The sequence below is a fragment of the Pygoscelis adeliae genome, unplaced genomic scaffold (genome assembly GCF_000699105.1).
Source record: "Pygoscelis adeliae isolate BGI_AS28 unplaced genomic scaffold, ASM69910v1 Scaffold270, whole genome shotgun sequence".
NCBI lineage: Eukaryota > Metazoa > Chordata > Aves > Sphenisciformes > Spheniscidae > Pygoscelis > Pygoscelis adeliae.
The window spans coordinates 305,592-329,649 of NW_008823916.1; the positions used below are offsets into that span (position 1 = coordinate 305,592).

Consider the following 24,058-nt stretch of genomic DNA (forward strand, 5'->3'; position numbering starts at 1 on the left):
TTGGTCTCTGGGAGGTGGGTAAACAAATAATGAGCCCAAAATGCTGAAATTGTTTTCCTGGGATAGATGTTGAGTGACACCAACACTCTAAACCCAGTAAGTTTATGTGAACTGCTGGTAAATCCTTCTGCTGTACAGAGAGTGCCACATGTTTACCTAGCTGTGGGAAGCTTCCTCTCAAAATACCAATGTCCATAGTTTATTTTCAAAAAGCAAGCATTTGTGCTCCAGTGGAGCAAAAGAGCAGGGGTTTTGAAGGCAAAGAGTTGCTCACTTCTAACTATGTGACTAAATGTCATCAGAGGGCAGGTCAGAGCTGGTGCAAAATGCAACTATTTGCCTTAAGGAAAATTATCATGCACGTTGCCTTTCAGAGAAACTGACAGCCCAGATGCTGTGAGGGATGCTGCTACTGCAACTGGTGTTCCCAGTTGCATGTTAATGAAGAGAGGAGAAAACAGAAAAGGCCTCAATTTCTCCATTAATCCTATTTAGGGTGACCATGTGACAAGCCCTAGTAGCACATACTGGGCACATAATACATAGAAGGTGAACCCTGTGGCATTTATTTGATCATCTAGGAGGCATGTGATAGACAACCGATCCCAGTCAAAATCTGGCCAAAATATTCATGCATAAGGGATGTGTTGAGGAGACATCACAGGGCAGGAGGTGTTCTAAAATCCAGTCCCCTCTGGATCCTTCAGATGCAACTACTGCCTATTAGGCAAATTTCCCCCTCAAACTTCAGGAGTTAAAAAAGATTATTAGACATGGGAGAAAGACTCCAGAGGGCTCTTAACACACTTTAAACTAGTACTCCTCCCAGAAATTTTTTTAAGTTCAACATGACTGCTCTGACCCATCCTTGCACTAAGTTTGCAAACAAAAACATTGTTGCTGGACAAGATATTCAGTGCTGTAGAGAGTCTTTTTTTTTAATCCATGCTGGAATATATATTTTTATAAGCCAATAAATAGACTCCAAACTTTTAAGCAGGTACCTGTCATGACAAAAGCAGTGAGGGGCTCTGTCTGAACACCTGCACTGGTGGTCCCCTTAATGTTAATGTCATAGCCAGTGTAATCTAGCAGGCCTGAGATGTGAGCACTGCGAGCACCTCCCGATACTGTAAGCTCCTGGGGTTCATGTGCTGCATAGGAATCTCTAATGTGTATAACAAACTTGGCAAAAGGCCCATCTCTTGTGGTCCATGAGAGGTTGAAGCTGTCGGGGGTAACATTTGTGAGTGTGAGCGTGCCCAGCTGTGGCTCAGCCTCTGAAGGAGAAAGGAACACAGGTGAAAAGACAGCGTTACTCTGGGGGGCTGGGGGAAATAGCAGTGGAGGTCTATAGCTGCTTAAAGATAAGGCTGAATGTTTTCACCTTGTTTTGCAGTGGTTGAAGAAAAAAAAAAAAAAGGAACATTGCAACAGCTATTTTGTAAGGCTTTGGAAAGAAGCCACTGAAATTAGTGCTGACTATTTATTTATTTTTTCATTCAATTTTCTTAAAAAAACCCTCAATTTTCCTAATGAAATATGGGCCTGATTTACAGAAGCACCAACAGCATACAGCCCTGTGGCAAAACCATAGAATTTGCAGGAACTCTGCACTGGGAATTTGGTGGGAATACAAACCCACAGCAATTCTAAAATAGATAAAGTAGGATTCAGGCAGGAATTATGTGAGTCCAAACCAAACATCCTTGAAATCCCAGTTCAGCTTCTGTTTAGTGTTTCTGTTGCCCGGAGTGGTAGATACTTTTATTTTTGGACCCTGAAGTTCACGAGGAGTTTCAGTCCTAACAGTGATTATCTCAGCACTAATCTCAGGCCAAAACCTCCCTGGACTCCACAGAGAAGGTGTTCCTCATCCTCTGATTAGGCACAATCAAAGAATATCTGATAGACTGACACACCACACCCCCACCCCAACAGTGCTGTTGCTCTCCTTTCTGACTGTTCAGTGGTCAGGGCGCTTTTTTAAGAAGCAAAGACTTTCTTTTTCTGCTAAAGGAAATTCAAAATCACATCTCTCCCTTGCCAGGGGAGAAACTTGGCCTTCATGCTATAGGAGGGGGAGAGCTCCTCACCCATGTTTTAAAGCTATTCCATTTAGCATAAAATCATTGAAGATTCATTAGAGTACAGAGAGAGCACAAACATGACCCGGCAGTCAGGTGGTCGGAGAATCCTGTGTCTGCTCTCAGGGCTGATTTTCTATTTTTTCTCTTGCCAATTAAGTATAGACCAAGAACACCTTGGGAAATGCAGCCAGTGAGACACAGGAAAATGACTAAGTGCTTCATGCTGGGAGAAAAGTAAGAAAGATGTATCCCACCAACAAAGAGAACAGCGAAAGAATGAAATCCTTTTCTTAACTAAAACATGAACTGCTGCAAGATGTTCCAACTTTTACTCCCGTTTCCCATTGCAAGACTTTTAAATAATAGTCCACCTTCTTCTCTGGAAATATCTAGGAACAGGTGAATCCAAGTGGCCCCAATTAAGGACACATGCTGTTGTCATGCTGTCAACTAGTGACCATCAATGCCTTCATGGCTGACAGTGAATATGTCACCATGTAAGCATGGTACTTCTGAAGACAGGGGAGGAGATGAGAGAATATCCACAAAGCAAACAGGCTTGGGTGGAGAACCCAGGGAAACTGAGCATGGAGCCATGAGCCCCGCATGCAGATCAGAGAGAACAAACCGATCCTTTCCAATCTCATCCTGAAATGGCCACATTCCTTCACATGCCACTTGCATCCAGTCAGGCATGTTCACATCATGACACCCAGACTCCAAAGAACACTGCATGCAAAATAAGTTGAAATTATCTCTTCAGGCATGTCTCCTGCCATCCTGGAGTCACCATCACCACAGGAAAAGCTCTGACATCTAGTGAAACCAGACAGGTCTTAGAGACTCAAAGGTAGCAATGCAAGTGACAGAGTGGTGGGCTGACCATCAAGAAAGGGTGGACTACCCTTTTGAGCCCTGCTCTCTGCTGGGAACACACAAAAGTGCTAGGCGGAGAAGAACATCAGAACCAGCACAAGGTGGCCAGACCACTCCATGCAGTTTTGGTTGGTCATTTAGCATGCTGCATGAAACTCCCACAAGGGATGCAAATGTCTTGGCAGACATTTGGTTTTAAGAACAAAGAACCAAAATGGCATGCAGGTGCCTCTCCAGGCTGATAAAGACATGAAGGGCTCCCACCCACAACAAAGCAAGTGAGGATGGGATGAACAAGAACTTTATTCCAGATCAAGTGCAAAGATACTCTGTGAAAAATATTAACCATCTGGAGCAAGTCAATTATATATACACAGAACTTGCAGATAAGTGTATATATAAGGAAACCAATCATGGTTTACTACTGACTCCCTTAATGCTGGGGGCACTTTTTCAGCCTTTTCCATTGTCTCAGATCTCTCTTTTTCCAAGCGCTTTCAAGCCCAGCTTATTTCAGCCTCCCCTCATAGTGATCTCCCTATAATTTACCAAAGGAACGATGATGAGTTGGAGCCATGCTTCGGAGCAGTTCGGTGGACAGCAAAAATCAGAAGAGAAAAAAGCAAACCTGGAAGGTGAAACAGTGAAATACCTGTGGTTGCCAGTGCTGTCAAGGTCTGACCACCTTGCCCATCAATTACACCATGGAGTTGGACAGTGTAATTAGTGGCAGCTTTGAGGTTGGTGACTACATAGCGCCGGGAGGCCCCTGGCACTGTGTGCACCAGGGAGTCCAAAGGGAAGTCAGAGTTTCTGACTTCTAGAATAAAATGGTCAAAGGCATTGTCCTGCGCTTCCCAGGTGAGTGACATGCTGTCTGAGGTAGCATTTGATACAGTGAGTTTGCTAAGGAGAGGTTCCTCTACTATGGGAAGAAAAACAAATGGAAATGTATTGCAATTATTAAAACCCAAAGCAACAAAATAAAATAATATAGAAGTTTGAGTTCATATGAGCCACAGGTCACAAAAATCATCTAGCCTTGTGTTTCTCAATGTTTTCCATACCATAACCCCTGCAGTCACCCTGCCCATGTTACCCATGATTCAGTGAGGATATTCACAATCTGCTGATGCTAGAAACTGCAACTCTGTATTATCTGATCACTGAAATTTGATATTCTGCTTAATGTCATTGACCATGTTAATATATTGGTATGACAGATTGCTATGATAACTTTTCCTGCGATCATGTCAGAAAGCAAAATTTGGTAGCAATAATAAATGATTACAACATGAGCTATTATCTGCCTGCTATGAGAATGCACTTTCTGCTTCCATAGTCTAGTCCTCTCCTTCCACTTTCATACTGTAATTGGCTACAGCACATCGAACATTTGACTTTCCTGTCTTTTCTGGAAAACCTGTCAACTGTAAAACCTCGAGATGCACAATGTGCCAACAACTAAATGCCTACCTCTTTTATGCACCAACATCAAGTCAAATGGACTCTTTCAATCTCTCATCCCATGTAAACTGAATTCTGAAGCTGAATTCAAGCAATGCATCTGCCTTGTAGGAGTCTGCTGTCACAGACTGAAATGTGCCTGAAATCTATTTAGAGAATCAGGGTAAAAAATGTATCTAGAAATCAGCTTATCTGAGAGAAATAGTGTCTCCTCTATGCTGTGTGACAGATTCAAACATGTTGTAAGGCTATCGTAATGGATCATGTCCTACTTGGGAAATTTGTTTTGCTTCTCATCTGTGTCAGAGGTTGCCCCAACTTTAATGTCTGAACAAGAGCAAACTTATTATGTAAATGAAATCACGTCACAATGTGATTGACTGACTTTGCTGGATGGAATGGTGGATTAACATTCACAGTTCAAAATGTCTCCGGCAGGTCTTCCTTAGAAGGTGTCAAACAATGAGGTAGAGGATTTGGCAATGGGTAGACTGATGGGGTATAGCTGAGGGCAGGGAAAGGGGCACAACCTGTAAGGAAGAGTTAGAATAAAGGAGAGTTAGCACTGAGGTAGGTTTTATATACCTGTTGTAGCTGCAGCACTTTTTGCCTGTGTGCGGAAACCATGAGAGATCCCATAGAGGTAGACAATAAAATCAGTGCTGGGGGAAAGCCCTGAGATATGAGCAGTTCTTGAATTGCCTGAGATGTTGAACTCCATGGGCTCCAGCAACCTGTTAGAATCAATAATTTCAATAGTAAAGACGTCGAAGTCCGCATTGGTGGTTGTCCAAGAAAGGTTGAAGCTTTCAGGAGTAATGTCGGAAACGGTTAGCTCACCAACTTCTGGGTGCACTCCTGAGGAGGGAAACAACATTGGTCAGAAGGGGACAGCCCTGTACTGCCTCCTGCTCAGAAATGCCGTGCTTCTCTCTGCTCATGCTGGCAGCACTCCAAGCTGCCGTTGGAGAAAAGGGTTTGAGTAAAAGCTTGCTACAAGCAGACAGGTACTAAGGCGAAGAAATCAAATGGAAGCATCTCAAAATATTAAATAAGAAAAAAAGAAGGGAAAAAAAAAGAAAAACAAGCTTTAAAGCTATGGTTATTTCCCTTTACCTCCAGGAGCAGCCATGCATCTTTGAAGTCTGAGCATGAAAGCAGATGCAAAAGAACTTTTCTGAATGCCTCTGGGGCATTTGGAAAAGTCAGCTTCCAGTTTTAGGAGAAGCTAAAACTAGAGCTATTGCTTTATCCAAAGGAAAAGGTTGTGTTTTGTTTGCTCTTCTACTTTCCCTTTCAGCTTAAGCCTATGAAAGCTGGCATGTAATTTTGGAGCTGGAGCCAAAATGCAAAGCAGTGATAGCTGCCTTGGGGTTTCTTCCTCTCTGTAGACATCCCTGATGTGTTACAGGAAGGCTCAGAAAATTCTGACAATTGGAAGTCCCCAGAAGGGAAAATTTTGAAAAGCCGGGTGCTGAGCATGACCCAGAAAGGGAAGGGAAAACCTCAGCAGGGCATCTTCTGCTGTTTTCATTAAGTTAATAAAAAGAGAGCACATTGCATATTTAGGCAGGACAGCCATGATGTCTGTTTTCTTGTTTGTCCCTGTACAGCCTCCTTTGTCTAGCCACATTTGTCTATTTGCAATGGGCAATCTGCTACCAGCTCACACTCAGGACTCTCAAAGCACGGGACTTCTAGCCTGCAGCAGGACACAGCCCAAGGCAAGTGCCTTGTCCACACACATTTCTACCTAAGCCAAGCTGCTTAAAGCATTATTGAAACAAGCAAGTTCTACTGCATTAATGTTTTAATTCTGTTTAGCTCTTATGTGTACTTTTATCCCCTTCTGTGCTGGGCAATATGTGCTTGGGGAAATCAAATATGAGCAAGCTCTGGACATCTTACAATCACAGGAGGTTGCAAAGGTCTGTAAGGAAGCTCAGAGGCAGCAGATATTGTCTACAAGAAATTATCTGAAGGAATAGCCACTGGCGCCCCTTTATTGCCAATTAATTCATACCCTGTTCATTACCAATGATCATAGTACCTGGAAGAATCAGTGAGCCATACAGGATAGACGTAAGTATATATTTACCTCTCACAGTCAAAGCTCATGATAAGCTCTCATTTAAAACTGCCATCTTTCACAAGATCAGCCAAAACATTGTTTTTGTGGCTCTTGATTAGTTTCATGCAACCTTCTGATAATGTGGGGCTTACCCTCCTTCTTTCAGGTCAGTTTTATGCCAGGGTAGGTCTGCTGAATTTGGTCTTCTTGCATTATATCTTTTTCAGACCACTCAGACTGTTTGACAACCTTATGTGGCTTAATATATGATACGACTTTTGGTAGGAATTCACTTGTGTTCTTTTCTATATGAGAACATATATGTCCTCACCCTGGAGACAGATGCACACGCTATACCCCTGAGTTTGTATTTACAGAGAAGCTGGTGCATAATTTCAGAAGTAGCTTCTGAAGTGTAAAAACTAAACATACTCTTGGGCTTTGATTATCTGGGCTATAAAGAACAGATTTTTATAATTTTACAAGGCAATCTGGGCTTTCCCGAGCACGTACAGCAGCCAGTTCTGTTTTGCTGTTAGTGTCAACTAGCAGAAAAGCGAGTAAAGGGAACAAAACAAGCCGTTCTGAGGTGGGGGGAAAAAAGCATTCCTAAAAGCAAAGGGCTCCACGGGGGCACTGAGACTCTTATTGGAAAGTCTGTTCATGAGACATTTCCATGCCAGAGATGTTCAGCCAAGCTTTAATGAGTTCAGTGCACCCCATGCAAAGTTGACCAAGTGAGCAAGCTTTGCCGAGCAGTTGCAATAGCCCTGGCTCGCATCCCTGTCTGCAAAGAAAGGGAGCCATGAGACTGGATGAGTGACTTGAAAAGATACCTGTCATGGTTTCAACAGAAAGGGGTTTGGTCCTGTAGCCTTGAATCACACCATGAAGTGTGATGTTATAAGGTGTGTTGGCCTTGAGGCCTGTAACATTCATAAAGCGCAGTCCGCCTGGGACTATGATATTCTGGGTTTCTTCGGGATTGTCAGACTCCTGCACCTGAATGATAAAATTCTCATAGGCCCCGTCAGCTGCTGTCCAGGTGAGCTGGAAACCATCCCAGCCAGTCTCCGATACTGATAATTTTCCAAGCTCAGGTTCCTCCTCTGAATAAGGACAGAGAGTCAATCAGTTACTCAGATTACAGACTAGTGGTGATGACGTATTATTTAATGATGTTCCGTGTTAATGAATTTCACTTGTAATCAGTGACACGGAGATGCACCCACACACACACATTAACATTCTCAGCTGCCTCAGATAACTTGTAAAGTCTCTTCAGAGACATGGCAAAACAGAACAGTAAGAAAAGAACTGTAATAATAGATAATAACCACATCAATGCTAAAAGACTGCTTACAGAAAGCAGCTTATAGACCATCTTACAGCTGCAAGTGTTTTGGCAACATTAATTACAACTCCCTATGAGACAAGTAAGTATTACTATAACCACTATACTGCGCTATTAACAACTCAGTGTTTGCTATTATGAAGTGACTGTGAATACTGCAATAATGCCTGTTGTAAGGGTAGGAAGACACTGAATTTAGAGTAGTTGGGATTCAGATGTTTATGCTTTTAATTGTGTCCACATGAAGGATGCTATTTATTCTTCTAAACTATTTCTAATCCAAAACAATAGAGAAGGGGAAAATTCCTCCATGTCTGCATGTCTTCAGTTTAATGGATTTGTCTTCCTTATATTACATTATTCTGTCCACAAGACCCATGGGGGCAGAGAAGCTTGGATTTTCAGCGTTACTGATACTAATCTAAAATTGAAATCTGCATTCACAGAAATCAACATTCTCATAAGCCATCACAGGGGTGGCCTAGGAACTTGGGAACCATCAGAGCTAACTCTCTGATGCTGTTAAATCTGAAACTTTAGGTCATTTTCTCAACAAGAAGAGAAAGTCCTCTGTTACAGAGGAAATACAACTGATTCATAAAAATTAGTAGTCATATGGGAAAATGACAGAGTAATACCTGTTTTGTTCTACATGAAAAATCTTGCTATATGATCTATCATTGGCCTATGGACTGCGATGACTTTCCAGCACTTTTCTTATTTACTTGCATTGTCAACACATAAGCATTATAATAAGAACAGAGTCTATCTGAATAATCCTAATCTATACGACTAAGAACTTTAAGAGATGATGCGTGGAGGGAAATGGATCTGATCTGTCAGTTGTAAACTTCAGCTTTAAGCTTTATGCATATTTTAAGGCAGAAGGTAAAGGGGCCATGGAATAAATGAAAATTAGGCTCAGCCACATTTACTCATATAAATTTTCGCCCTGTAAAAACAGAGTGCTTATTGTATGACTGCTGCATAGCCTTATATAGGTAGCTGGGGATGTATTTTCAGAGGTTGAGCACTCATAGATCACAATCAATTATCCTCAGTGAGATTCACTAATGTATAGTAAATTGCTACTACTCAGGAACACAAAAATTTTGATGAGCTTTTCCCATCCTGTTAGAAAGGAAGATTGTTTATGAAATAACACAATGATGTTCAACAAAAAAAGAATGCATGAATCCAGAGCTGTTTCGCTTTATCAGGAACAGAAATGAGACTCATTGAGGCAAAATATGAATCCTGTCAAAATAGCACTGTTTAGCTGAAAAAGAGAAAGCAGGACAGAAAAGGAACAGGTTGTATCAGAAATAATGATCTTTTGGTGGCACAGAAAAATAAAACAAACACATTTCCTTAAAATGAAAATGAAACTAAACCAAAAGTTACAGCAAGGTAAAATCTTCTAAGTAAAAGCTTGGTTATAATAAGTAATGCAGTAATCATCACAGCTTAAAAGCAATTCAGATTTCTCTGAAGAGGGCTCCATTTCATTCGCCTCCAAGATGCAGAGTCCCTTTTCTTCCCGTTTGTTTGTCATGCATGTCTGAAATGGAAGCGCACACAACCCCATCATGCTCTCTAGGGACCACGAGATTCTCATACAAAATCATGCACCAGCTTGGACTGTTGGAGACCTCCAAAAGCCTCATCCATAAAGCATAACATATATGACAAAACAATGACAATGTCATGGCAAATGATATCAAGGGATGATGTTTCTTACTTTAAAAAAAAAAGAGAGAACAAAGCATTGAGAGATGAGACTCCTCTAGCTTTGTAGTAGGTGTGAAATAATCTGTGTGTTTCTATGTAAATATTTTATCTCATGTTGTGAATTTGGTTTTGGGTGATGGACAGGCACAGTCATTAGTCTCCAGCTAGGTTCTCCAGATATGAGCTTACATACTGGTACTTTGATCATTATTGAACTGAGCCCTGTGGCTATAGGCCTGTTTCCTCACGAAATTCATGTAATAGGGTTAAGAGGTGGAAGCTTTCAGAAAGGTATACTCCCAATGTGTTACAATCTTTTTTTTCTCTGACATCACCACTTCCATGCCAATGCTGCAAACTGCAACTTCCTTGCGATCTTTCTTGTGTTTGAACCACAATCCAGATAAATATCTGTAGCATCTTGCTATTTTCATGTGCCTTGTAAATAGCAGATGCATCAACGTCTCTCTTTGCATGCAATTTGAAAAGAGAGAATTGATGCTACATCACCTTAAAAGCTGCATGGGGCATTGTCCATGCTGCGCCACTCAAGGCTCTCATTCCATAGCAATAAGAGTTTTATCCCGTGCAAAAGGAAGAAAGAAAAAAAAAAAAAATCTAAGAAGAAAGGCATCACTCACAAGGCCTAGCATTTCTGCAGTGGAACAGCAGTATGAAAATGAAGTTCTGTATTTCAAAGCAGAAAAGGAACATATGGCTAGTGAATCCATAGAAAATACCTGTAGCAGCTAGGGCTTCCAGGGACCAAGAGAGCTGACCTTGAGTGCTTCCATGGAGGTTAATCTGGTATTGTGTGCCAGCTGTGAGATTGGTAATTTCTGTTTCTCGATGGTTTCCCGGCAAAAAGATTTCCTGTGTTCTGTTTGAACTGGACAGGTCTTTCAGAGTGATAAAGAACTGATCAAATACCTCATCCTGTGCTGCCCAAGACAGAGTGAAACTACTGAAAGTCCTGTGTGTTATATTAAGGTCATGAAGAGTGCCAGTGGCTTCTGAGATGGGAAGGTCAGTGGGCACCAAAAGCAGAGCATGAGAATCAGTGCTGGGGTCTGTTAAGTAACTTAGCTCTGTAGGTGCAGGACTGGTAGGATTAAATGACGTTTCATTGTTTGATTCTCCAGTTGTTGTGACTAGATGTGCTAAACAGAGGTAAATTACAAGTTAAAATTTCCTGATAATAAACCCCCAAATATACCAAAAGACAGCTAATATCTGCTACAAAACAGTTTGTGTGCTTTGCATTAAAGAGCTCTAAGAACAGAGAAAACAGATGGGTACTTCTTTTTTGGAGACTGAATCCAGGCCACAAGCAAAGGTAGCATCATGAAGCACAACATGGTCCTCACTAACTAGCAGATCCAGAGCAACAACCATTAAACACAGAGATGAGCTGAAATGCTTCCAACAGAGAAATGGGCACATCCTCAGTTGATGTAAATCAGTACACTCTGACTACCTCCAAAGAACTATGCTAATTTACATCAGTGAGGATTTGAACCCTAAGTCTCTCAAACATGCCTTTTATCTTTACTACAAGCACGTCTGTTATTGCTTCTGATACAAACCGTAAGTGGAATGCATGCCAAATATTGCAAACACATCCAAATCCAGACTGAGAAATCAGCCACCGCAGAAGCATGCTAAATCTCATCCTATACAATCAAAAACAGGCTTGGAGGAGTTATCCATCTGGATACATGCAGAATTTTAAAAAAAGGCGGGGGGGACACACATCCTTACCTAAAAACCAGGACAGAAAGAACTTGAGCAATCGTTCTTTAAAGAGATCCAAAGGAACGGAAGGGAAAAAGACTTGGCCTTCAACATGCTGAATGATCTGTGACTATATCCTGTAGCACAGTCAGATTCTGAAAATCTGAGAACTGTGGAGATCACAGAGAATGTGTTTCTGATCACAGCTGCAAGGCAACAGGCAGGTGATTTTTCTGACATGCAGAATTATCTCCTCATTAGTGGAAAACCACATCATTTCACACCTCAATGACTTCCTTGCTTTCATGCTCCACTTGCATTCAATTAAGAGAGAGCAAGTCATCTACCACCATCAATCAGATCAGCACAAATACATACTCAGGATTCAGTATCTGTCTCCAAATTCACACATGTATCAGGAAAAAAAAAAGTTTTCAGAGGAGAAACATAAATTAAAATTTTTTTCAAATAAATGCAGAAATGTTATCTTGAAAATATACTCTCAGGACAAATACAGGTGTAAAAACATTGTTTTCTGCTCACCTCCAGGAAGGAGAGAGGCCTGTGAGGCAAACAGTGATTTATGTTTACATATGTCATTGATATTCTTGACTTAGGTAAGGGCCCTCCTTAAATTACCCCAGCACATGGTCTGAACCAGGCCCTACATATGCTGCAACCTGAAGACAGCCATGTTGTCATCACACCAGCATACCTGCAACGGGAACCACTAGCATAATTCCCTCTTTCTCAGTAAACCGACTGTCAGAACTATTATCTGACTGCACCAGGGTTACTGAGCTCATGTAACAAAGTAGGAAGACATGCAGTATGGAACCGTTAGCCTTCTGCAACTCTCAGTTGCTTGTGCACAATTAGATGCCAACCAGCTATTTCCTATTCTGGGAACACGCAAAAAACTATGGCATCAGGCAAGTTCACTGGTACTTGTTCAGCCTTAAGGTTGTCTACTTCACATGCATAGTGGTAGCTGGGCTTTACTGTGGAGTATTTCTGCAGAAGACATACATAAATAGAGTGAACAGACCAGTGGGGAGGAAAGGGCAGCAGTACATTACACAGGTACAGCCCCATGCTGTGGATGGTCCCACTGGGAAACTGCCATGCACCCTGAATTGGAAACCGAGGACAAAACATCCAAAAATACAAGGGAAAAAGAAAAAAACAAGGCCGGCATTACGCTCCTGATATACTGAGGATCCCTGAGTAAACCCTGTGTAATATTGGTCAAAACTGGCTTCTCATTTTCCCTCGTTTTACTTGACCACCCCTACTGACATTTTTCCCAGATTCCTGCCAGTTACAGTATAACCACACAAGGACTTGGTTACTCTAATCCGAATGGGAAATACAGTAACAGTTCAGCTGTATTATACAGAAACTGAGGGTCCAACCACCTAAGTGGCATTTTAATTCAGAATTTTTATGTCACAAGTGGATTAATTCTATTGTGCCAACTTTAACAACTTCATGGGAGGCTGCCATGTCCAGATTGTCTCATGGAGCATATGTAATTATATGTAGTTACATTACCTCTGATATTTTTTCAGACCTAATTCTGAATATTACCTTGGGTTTAATGACTTGACTCCAACAAATGAATTTGTGGATGAGAAAGAGTGGTAGAAAGATACCGCAGACAGTATCAGTGTTCATTATTTAGCAGATAGAATACTATAACAGATAACGGAAAATTTGGAAAACAATCAAACTGTAGGGTAACAAGACCAATGGAGTTCAAACACATGACTTAGCAACTAGGGGAATAGATGGGGAGAAGAAAAAGAGAGCTCTAAGAGCCCTAGGTGGGTGGATGACAGCCAGATAGAACGATTCATGGTGGCAAGATGAATGAATAGTAGATGCTAAAGAGCTGAAAGCTATGTAGAAGGGAAAGTGGATGGACAACAAACATACGCTCTTTCTCAGGCTGGAATACTTCTCAATATCATTCTCTTAGTAAAATCTTCAGGCTGAATATGGCCTAAGTATGTCTATACTGCTGTCGCTGGCCTTTTGAGGAATTCCATTGTAATGTTTCACCGGCAATTTTACTAAAAAGAATGTTAATGTCCTGCCAGCATATTTCCCCGGTTACTTGGGATGGAGCAAAGAGTGTTCTGCATTATTTCTTGCTTCTGTCTCTTGGATTTTATATTATTTTCCAAGAGAGGCTATCAGCCAGTTTCACTGCGGAGTCTCTCATCAGCTCAAGCACACTTGTAAGACATGATGGCCTACCAAGGTATCTGCATTCTTTTCAGACCTCTTTGGCTAAATGGCTTTCCTCTCTCTCAACCAGCTGATTAAACTAGGCTCACAGTGCTGGTGCACCTCTGAATTTCATGAAGAAAACATTGCAGTGTATCACAAGCCAGAAATACTACAGTAGCTACCACTAAAAATCTTCATATTGAAGTCAGGTTCCAGGTACTCTTAACAGAGGAATTAGCTGAAGAAATGGACAACCTTTACTGGCAAATTTAGTTTCCCAGAGGTCAGCACTGTATTTTCCCATTGAACTGGCTCACCTAATCATTCTTCCTAATGTTTCTTTGAGTTTGTATAAAAAAGGATGGCTCAATTTAAGACTAGTAGAAGCCAGGAAAGGAAGAGGGGCTGACGCACAACACAGACAGGGTGTTTGGTAAACAGCATAAATCTTCTTAAAAACATTCAACAGAATGGAAAAGTTACTTCCCCAAGCCATGCTCCTATGTGCAACTCACTTCCAGAGGCAAGACAGTATCACATCCACAATTCATCAGCAGTTGCTGCACAATCTGAGTCCTTCAGCAGAGGAATTTGAGGTTGGCACTTGGTTTCTCTAATGTCCACTCATTTATCTCCACAGGCCTCTCGTGCCTGATGTATTACCATCTGCCTCCTCCAGGACCCACATTGTGCTATGCAGGCAGGGTTCCAGAAACAGAGCAAGAAAGAACAAAGCTGCAGTCTGACTGCTCAGCTTCCTCAGAGCTGGCTTACGTGCTTGCCCTACAGATTAGTTGTTAATCTGATGTAACATTCTCAAGACATGCTGCCAGAAAGGTCCCTCCAACTAGTAAAATGGCTCACTTTCTTTGATTTCTGAAGTGGTTCTAAACCAAAACCTTAGTGTGATGCTGGGTGAGACCTCTAACAAATAAGCAGTACCTTAGTTTGTGATACCTTTATTAATAACAGAAAGGAGGTACCTGTTGTAGCCACAGCTTCCAGAGGAGAGGAGCGCTGTTCTCCAGCCAATCCATACACCTTGATTTTATAGGAAGTGTTAGCTTGGAGGCCATCAATCACAGCACCTAGGGATTCTCTGGGCAGGAAGGTTTCTGCAGGGAGCCCAGCTGCCAATGACACTTCCTTGTACTCCACCACAAAACTACTGTAGACTCCTGTATTCACATACCATGAGACACTAAAGCTGTGGTCTGTTACCCTCGAGACCACAAGGTCCCTCAGTGCATCCTCCTGCATCCCTGAGGCCTCTGGAGCAAGAAAGCTCCCAGAGCCAGAAAGCTCCTCTGGGTCAGGAGTCATTGCCTGCATTAGGGTTAGACTATATAGAGCTACAAAGAAACAAACAAGCAAATAGCAGTGTGAAATAGTCAGTCTTTCCTTTTCAGCAAAACAAAGTAACATTTAGCAAACTGTTCATTTTGGAATATTTACCATCCCTTGAGTGCAGAATCATGGGCATCAGTTAAAAAAAACTTTGTCACTTGAGCCACACTTCATCCATATGAAGAGACAGAAGCAACAGAAGGCTGCCATCCCACATTATGGAAGAGTTTGTGACATGTCCTTTGCTAGAGGCTCATGAGCTCTGAATGTTTCAGCTGTCTGTGTGTGGAGTAGATATACATAAAAAGATAACAGGAAGAATGTGAGAAGGGAAAGGAGGCACTAACAGAAGAACTTCAGCTCTGGGGCTGAAAGAAGCTTTACCCTCAGTGATAGAAAATTCACTATGCAAACAAATAAAAATGACGTGTGGGAAAATCCTGAATACCTGCAGGCAGAGAAGCCTGACTGAACTGCCAAGAGACTGGGGAGAATATAAGATGAAAAACTGGCAATCTGGAGAAGCAAAGGAAACTCTGAAAAGAAAAACTCTCAGCCCTTCCTCAGTCCTGGCTCCCTTAAACAGCAGGACTGTCTCCTCCACCCACAGGGAAGAGCTAGTTCAGTCCTAGCCGTGCTACTGGCATTTTCCACTTCAATCATTTATCTCTCTCCCTGGTTGCTCCAAGTACTCTCCCCAGCAGCGCAGTGGACCTGAGGTCCTCCATAGCTCTGCAAGAAAGGGTAAAACAACAAGTTTGTTTGGCTTGGCCTGAGGACTTCAGGACCTCCCAAGTACTGGGAACATGGATAAAAAGGACTGACTTGAGGGTGGACAAAAAAGTAACCTGAAGAAGAGACCTCTTGTCGTATACCCCACAGGCTTACAGAGCATTTCTACCTCCCCATGTTCATGTGTTTAGATTTGTCCATTCCTATGCAGGAGGGAGGTCACAGAAACAGGTTATGTCAACTACTGCTGTTGCTTCTAAGGAGCCCACTGCAGAGAACTCTTTGTTTACTGGCTGCTCTGAGTAAAGACTTAAAACAAATACACTGGCCAGATGAATGTATTTATAAAAAAAACCCAAAACCATACCAGGAAAAAGAAGCCACCTTGTCAGACTTTGGAAGCTGGTGCTGGAAAGACCAGACTGTGAAATTCCACAGCATGTTGTTTCTGCCTTTTCACTGTCTATGCATACTTCTTTTGAGACCACTCAGTCTTCAGACAGATGGGGAAACAGATAACTTTGGAAAAACAGAAGCCTGCTCACTCCTGCCACATAAACGTTCAGCTTCCTTTTGTATGTGTGTGCCTCAAGGCTTCCTAATTTTCCCCTACATTGGACACAGGCCTGACTTATGCATCAGACAAGTAATTCAGTATTGATGGTTTTCTGTAGTTTACACCATATCATATAACTCTCCGCTGTACTGCATTACTTGACTCTATAAAGCATTCAGAGGTTCTGCTGGCATGAACGTTACCAGGGAATATGAAACTATTTTTGATCAGTTGAGCTGTATGGTTATTAATTTGTAAAATCCACAGCTTCTGGCATGTGTTTACCTCATAGATGGTCTTTGGGGAAAAAAGGATAAACACCTTGATATCTGCTAAGGACAATAATTGTAGCCCCATTGATTCTGATTTCACTGTCTCTTCTTGCTTATAGGAGTTAAGGCTTTGCCTCACAGGATTTAGCCTGAAGGCACCTAAAGATTCAGTACTTACTTATGTTCTATACTGAGATAGAGTTCTGTATGCAAGAAACTTTGGGTCAAAATGTTTCACAAAGAATAAAGCCTTATTCAATAAGTAGTCCACAGATACTGATTAAGTAGAGTGGTTTGTACAAATGGAGGTGGCAGAAATGGACCCCCTCTTTGTAGACAAATGTAACAGTCATGGTATCCAATGGAAACGGTGACTGTGACCAGATTTGTGGTGGTAGCCTTTCTCACTTTTGGATGAGAAAACTGAAAAAGGGCAACATCAGAGCCCTGTTGACCCAGCTGAAGCATGACGGGTGGAGGCATGCTGTGAAGAGAATTCATTAGGCAGGAACAAGCAATGTTAAATACATTCTGGTTGCTCTTCCTCTTAGTTTTTGGCTGTAGAAAACAAAACAAGTTATAAGACATAATGCACAGAAAAGCAGCCTCATTTAAAACTAAGGTCTGCATTTCCTTCAGGACAAACAGCAGCGTTTGTTGTGAGTCTTCTCAAAGGACAAGCAAGAAATCATTGAGAACATGGAGCTAAACACAGTAGGTAGGGAAATACATCTATCCCTCAGTTAAGCCTATCATGCTAGACAGAGCTAAGTCTGCTCTGCAGGCAGCTGTTGTTTTTAATCAGTTCCCCAGACATGGCTTACAAAACCAGGTGAGGCTGTACTTGGGCTACGGCACTCGTCAAAAGCTGTTACTCACCAGTCGAACCCTTGACAGTTGTGGGTTTGCTTTTGTGTCTGCCTTTCTCTGCCACCAGACTAACGGTGTATTCTGTCCCTGCCTCCAGCCCTCGCAGGATAAAAGAGGTGCTGTCCACGGGGATCTCCACTTCGTTCTTCCTTCCAGAGGGGCTAACGTAAATTAGACGATAACGATCAAACTTGGCCACTGGTCTTCTCCAGCGAAGGGATAAAGTGGTTTCAGTAGGGTCACTGACTTCCAAGTCCTTGGGGTTATCAAGATCTACAGGTTAAAAAAGCAAAGTTAAGTTCTCTCTGAATTGCCCTGGGACAGTTTTTCAGGCATATGTAGACAGAGCAACATTTATACTGGGTGTCTAGCAACAGCTCAGTCTTATCCACCTTTTGGAGCTTTTGAAGCCCCATTGCTTGATATAGGTAGAGGATGATGAAGTTCTCTTTTACAGACAAACCACACTTGAACAAATTTCCCCCACTTACACTCACTTCAGCAGGCACTGCATGGAGGAGAGGCAAAATTTAAGCCTTCAGAGAATTTACCTGGGAAAAGGGGGATATTGTGAGAAAAATCCTGATTTGAAGGGCCGTCAGGACTATTGCAACCACTGAGGCTGTGCTCTTTATCAGATCAACCTTTTGGCCATAACCACCATTCCTGCCAGAAACCCTCACAATTAGAGGATGGCCAGAGTAATCACTGTAAGCATAATTACCATTAAGGAGCTCACCTGGAGATGAAACTCCCAGAGCATTAAGAGATCCTCATACAGGAAAAGGAAGCCAGATTCAGAGGTCAAGATCTTTGGGGAAATGCTTTTTCTTTCCCTTGAGAGGAAATGTCCCATTGGTACCAAAATGAAACCAAGAACTTTCTAAAATATTTTTTACAGCATTACTTGGAAAGGAAAGAAACATCAGAGTGGCTCCACCTGACTTGCTGCTTCCTCCAGAGCACAAAGGAGGATCAAGCTACTCACCAGTGCCAGCATTAATGGTAGCAGGAGCGCTTTCCCTGTCCTGTCTTACTGCTGTCACTCCAATGCCATATTCAGTTCCAGGCCTCAAACCTAAGAGATGAGGAATAGAAGTATGAGTTCCTGTCCATGGAATATGCCTACAGGCATTTGTTTAAATAAGGAAGCCTAAATGTATGCAAGGTAAGATATATACTTTCCTGTGTTGGCAGAGAATCGAGGTTTCAGTTGACCCTCCAGCTGACCTGATGTTAATAAATCTTTTTCCATGTACATGCCAAAGGATAAAGATTATGGCTGACTGAGACTGCATTTTGGACACTGTGCAAATGCATAATCAGAGATAGCTTCTACTTTCAAGAGCTTGCAGTATAGATACTTCCGCCAAAGAAAAGACGTCCATATGATGTGGAGAAAGTACCATTATCTAGCCTTGCAGGTTGGTAAGGCAATTTGCAGGTATACAGAAAAGTTGCAGACTGGCATCAGTAAATACCATGCCTAGCACGTGCAAAAGCCTTTTGAACTCAGAGATGTGAAGCCATCTCCACAAAGACATGTAGCTACCTAGAACTCGGGGAACTGACTAGTGGGATTCAGAGATGCACATGAAAGTGAAATGGCTGCATACCTTCTGTTGGCTAGTTACCCATCTGCAGGTGTGTAAATATATATCACATGTTTTTTAATTTAATTGCTTGTACTCAAAATGTGTAACCTCTGCTTGTACCTCTTATCTATAGTGACCAAAAGGACATTTTTTCACCACCCTAGTGTGCTCTAGGGTGATGGCAGCAGCATGATATTAATGACAATCTCTCCATTCCCCTACCTGTAAGCGTAGCTCTGGTTGTTGCTTGGTTGCCCTTTGGCACTGTGATCTCAGCATGGTCTCCACCAGAGATGGGAGCAAACTTAATTCGGTAGTTGTCAATATTTGCATGGCTGTTCTTCCACTCCAAAGTAATGCTGTTGTCTGTCTGTGACACCCGCTTCAGGTTTCTTGGAGCATCCAAGTCTGTAAGCAATCAACAAATAAATAAATAAATAAATAGGAATAATTCTCTTATGACAGCAGTCTCTTATGACAGTACTTTTTAGAAAGTGAAATGATCCATAAAGCTGAAGTTAAGTTTCCTCTGACACGATACCACTATGTTCTTAAGTACATCAAGCAGATTTCTTTTAGCATGAAGTGGAGAGCTCACTATCTTTGGGAAAAAATCAGTGGAAGAAATTCAACTTTTATCTCCTGAGACAAAAATAACATTTTCAATTTTAGTAATTATTTTTAATTACAAAATAGGCTTGTGGAAAAACATATTTGGATGAAAATACTATTTCTCCTTTATAAATACCTCAGCTTTCAAAAGAAAAAAGGTGGGTAAGAAAAAATAATTGATCATCTCTAGAATTTCTGTTCAGTAAATATCTTGCATTCATGGCTGAAAGGAACTCTCAGTCTCAGAACAAAAGGTGAATATTATGTAGAAATTCAATGGGCTTTCGCTGTTCACACCTATAGTAGACTCAAATCCTGCTCTAAATGAACAACTACATTTTGAGATGAAAAGAGAGGTAATTCTCTATGTACCATTTACTCGGCTCCTTTAATGCATCAGACCTTGATAACATGCTGAAGGACCCATGCTTTCATAAAGCATTCCCAGGATCACTAAGGAGCAAAGTAAATTTATAAAAGCATGACATAAAACATTTGCAGAACTGAAGAAGGAAAAAAAGCAAAGTTCTCTGCTGATCTGTTACGCTTTTAGACAAACAGAAATAAGGTCTTAGATGGAGTAGGAACCCTATTTAGCTCAGCAGACAGACAAGTAATCCAAAGGAATATGTTTCCTGGAGTAGAGATTTAGGGTATGATGAGCAAAAGCTTCTAAGTGACTTAATAACATAATTCCCACTTTCAAAATACATTTAGATACTTGGGGGGATCTAAATATTTTGTTGAGCCAGTAAGGCATATAAGGCACAGAAAAACATTCTCCACTTTATGTACCTCTACAACAGTGCTGATTCTGTGTTGATGCAGTAACTATCAACTCGAGCAACATGACGCAAACAGCACAGGAAGATTGATGGTGATTGCGTTACCTTCCCAGAAGTTTGGATTGGTATCCAAGCCTCTTACCTGTGACAAAGACTTCTTTCATAGGGTCGCTTTCCATGTCTCCTCGACGAGAGATGAGTGTCACTTCATACTCTGTGTGTGGCCTCAGGTTTCCAATAGAATATTGGTTTTCATCTTCAGAGAGGTCAATGGTTGTCCTGTCCCCTGGAACACCCTTGGGGCCATAAGTGAGCTCTATGCCTTCAATTTCAGCCAAGGGTTTGGACCATGTGATAAGAGCTGTGCTGTCTGTGACATCTTTTGCCTCGATCTGGCTAGGGGCATCAAGCTCTGTTACAAAAAGAGAAAAAGGTGTTTTCTTAAAGAAATCTTGCCACAAAAATCATACACATTCTTGTGCTTTTAATTGCTGATTCAGAGCAAAATTAAAATGAGCAGCTTCTACCAACTGAAGCTTATCTTCAATTACTTTCTTCCTTTACTTTCTATTGTTGTAGAAGTGCCAAATGGATTCAATTCATGAGAAGCAAATTAATCAAAATTAATTAACATCAGAAGCTGCCAAAGGAAAGACAAGCAGGAGCCTTAAGAGGTTCTCCATCTGTACAATAGTAACTCTCCTTTAAATAATTTCTTCATGCACATATCACAAGGATGAAAGAAATTCTAGTTCTGTTGATGTACATTTTGAAAAAGAATAAAAGTGCATACTGCTTGCTACCTTCTAGCTAAATATAAATTTCCTTTCCTCTTCAAACAGGTAATTTGGAAAGGAATTCATTTTTCCTCATGTATTCTTCATTAGCAGCTCCACTACTTTCCTTTTTCCCCTTATCAATTCATAATATAGAGCTTGGCTTTCTCTTTGTTTAAAACCTCCCTAGGCTACACCAAACAGCAGTTGTTTTACTGGTGGCGCTACACCAAATACATGTTGTGCTTACTTGTGGTTATCACTCTGGATAGTCCTGGTCCTCTGGTATTGTTTTTCACTATATGAAGGGATACATTATACTGTTGCCCTGGTGCCAAACCTGGCTGCATATAAGACGTCTCTGGCCTTTTCAAGCTGCTGGTTATATCTCCATTATCATCCTTTTTCTGTAACACATGGAACAATCAGTTAGTATAAATATAAGAAATCCAGGATCTTTCACTTATATATGGCCTCTACACAAGAAACACTGCTTCCTTACCATATTACGGAAGACCAGCTCCCAGCCATCAAATGAAAAGTTCAGAGGATCCCACTCCACCTGGACAGATGTTTCTCTAACAGATTTGAATTTCAGACCTTCTGGAGCAGGCAGATCTGTGACAGAAAAAAAAGTGTATCATTACATGAACAACAAGTTTCCATAAATAGGGCACTGAGGGTGGGACATCTTTCCACCACTACAAATATCTGCCATGTAGGTATTTGCATCTGAGATGTTTAAACCCTCTTCACAGCCAGTTATTCTGTCTTTGGAGAAACATTCCTCTGACCTGTTTTAGATGTCACCTTAGAGTAAAATGAGTTTTGCCCTAAAAATCTCTATTTTTGCCCTCTTGAAAGAAGCCTTGAGATGAACCCTGCCCCAGGTCTCTAAAAATGAGCACAGTGACAGAAGTCAAAGAGCACCTTTTGAGGCTGGGGTGTTTAGATATGGCTGTGGTGTGCACAATACAAAAAGGAAGATGAACAACAAATGAACAGACAGGCAGATAGAAAGTGAGTTGTGGTAAAACCCACTGATGATGCAAAACAAATATAACCTCCATTTTAGTCAAAACAGTTTGAATCCAAGTGATTTCATATTGCTCTTTTACACGCTGCTACATTTTTATATTTTTTCAGGAAGCACTACCAGATTCTAAAAACATACCTTATTAGGAAGAAGCCACAGGCCTTAATTTACAAAGACCCCATGATATTCATTGGGAGACACTGCAGAGAGCAAAAGAGCCAGTGAACTGTACTTTTAACACAGTCATTGGTATTGGAAAAGAATAGAAAATGAAAGTGCAGAAGGCTGTCTTCGTTCAGAACAGAAGATGAATTGAAAATAGAAAATACAAAAGAAATAATACCCTGAAAAAGGGATGCAAATAAATACGTACTATGGAATAGACAAAAGAATGGATACAGGGAATGTTAAACTCACATGTTGCTACCCTGGCACTGACTGGAATACTCTTCTTGTTTTTAAGGATTGCAAAGACACGGATAAAGTATTCTACACCCGGCTCCAGTTCATGAATAGTGGCAGCTGTCTGGTTTCCTGGCACGGTGAACTGCATGTCTAAGCCACCACTGCTGGTAGGGACATAGGTGATGAGGTACTCATTGACGAGATTCTCATGCTTCCATTCCAGATTTACGGTTTTATCTGTTACATTTGTCACAGTCAGCTCGGTTGGAGGAGACACTAGGAAGGGGAAAAGAACAACACAAACTTATAAGAAGTTTTCAAGGCTCAGAAAATAATGACTTACCCAGTTTCACGTTTTCCCAGGAGCAGTTTATAAGAATTATCTAACAAACAGGGAATGGGGAAGCCATGTCACACAAATTAGCCACTTGAAGAAAGGAATGTTCAGCTGATGAAGACTACAGACATTTCCAAAAGTCACGGGCCAATTTCTACTCTCACACTTGCACACAACCTACGGCTGACTGTGTTCCAGCTCCTCCTCTCACAGCTACTGCACAAGACTACTATAGCAGAATTATATATATGTGCTACACAGAATTGCACAGATTTTCCAAAGTAAAATAAAATTATTATTTTTTGTAAATACTTTCAATAGATTACTCCACATTTGCACGTGCAAGAGCACAAAATGTGGCTTGGGAGTCTTCCAGAAGGAGGAGATGAAAAATGGGAATTTCTTTTCAAGGGTGTTCATTCTTTTTTATAATGTTCCCAACACCAAACTAGTCTTTGATTACTCTACAAAGATCTTAGTTCCTAAAGAAAACCACCTCCTTTATAGCGTAATGCCTGTCATTATCTAGCTGCCAAAATTTTCTATCAATTTCCATAGAGTCAGTGGTACTGGGAAACTAAGCATGTGGCTTTATAGCTAAGTTTCCATTCCAGCTGATTCCATGATTTTACTCTAAGCTTTGTCAGATCTAACATACACACGCACACATAAATACATATATAATATATATAAAACCGAGTTTTATTTTAGTTAGAAAAATCTATTTGGCCAATTGAGAGATAGCCAGTCCCTGTAATAATTCTGAAAGCTTGCACTGCAATATTTGCAACATCTGGCAATTCCATCGTGACAGTTGTTTCATACAGATCACTCGGATAGGACCATGTTATTTTCTGTGTGTGCCTTGCCTCCACTACATTCTCTGCCTCCACCAGGGCTCCAGCTCAGAGATCTACCTCCAAAGCAAAGTCACTGAGCCCTTGGGGTCTGTCAGTGTATATTGTCGGTGACGTGTGTTTCATTTTTGGCTCCTATAAAAGTGATGGCATTGTAAATGCAAACCCCTTTCTTACCCATCCAGCATGAGTCTGGGAACCAGCACCTGGCTGTAAGAAATGTTTGATACCCAGGCTCTTTATTCACTGACATTCCTTATCTACATTATTTCATTCCTGCAAAGCCTTATTCTTTAGTCAAAATTTAGTCCATATTCTTT

General features: G+C 41.3%; 1 protein-coding gene across 1 annotated transcript in view; it reads right to left on the reverse strand.

The window, feature by feature from the left end:
* The window catches only part of TNC (tenascin C), a 47,536-nt gene that overhangs the window by 20,288 nt on the left and 3,190 nt on the right, over positions 1-24,058 (reverse strand). Inside the window, exons 3-11 of the mRNA XM_009319268.1 lie at positions 22,557-22,820; positions 21,606-21,721; positions 21,354-21,510; positions 20,470-20,739; positions 19,153-19,338; positions 18,324-18,413; positions 17,345-17,608; positions 7,341-7,613; positions 5,019-5,291 (exon numbers count right to left, since the gene is read on the reverse strand). Of these exons, the coding sequence (XP_009317543.1) occupies positions 5,019-5,291; positions 7,341-7,613; positions 17,345-17,608; positions 18,324-18,413; positions 19,153-19,338; positions 20,470-20,739; positions 21,354-21,510; positions 21,606-21,721; positions 22,557-22,820 (1,893 nt within the window). The remainder of the gene's footprint in view (positions 1-5,018; positions 5,292-7,340; positions 7,614-17,344; positions 17,609-18,323; positions 18,414-19,152; positions 19,339-20,469; positions 20,740-21,353; positions 21,511-21,605; positions 21,722-22,556; positions 22,821-24,058) is intronic.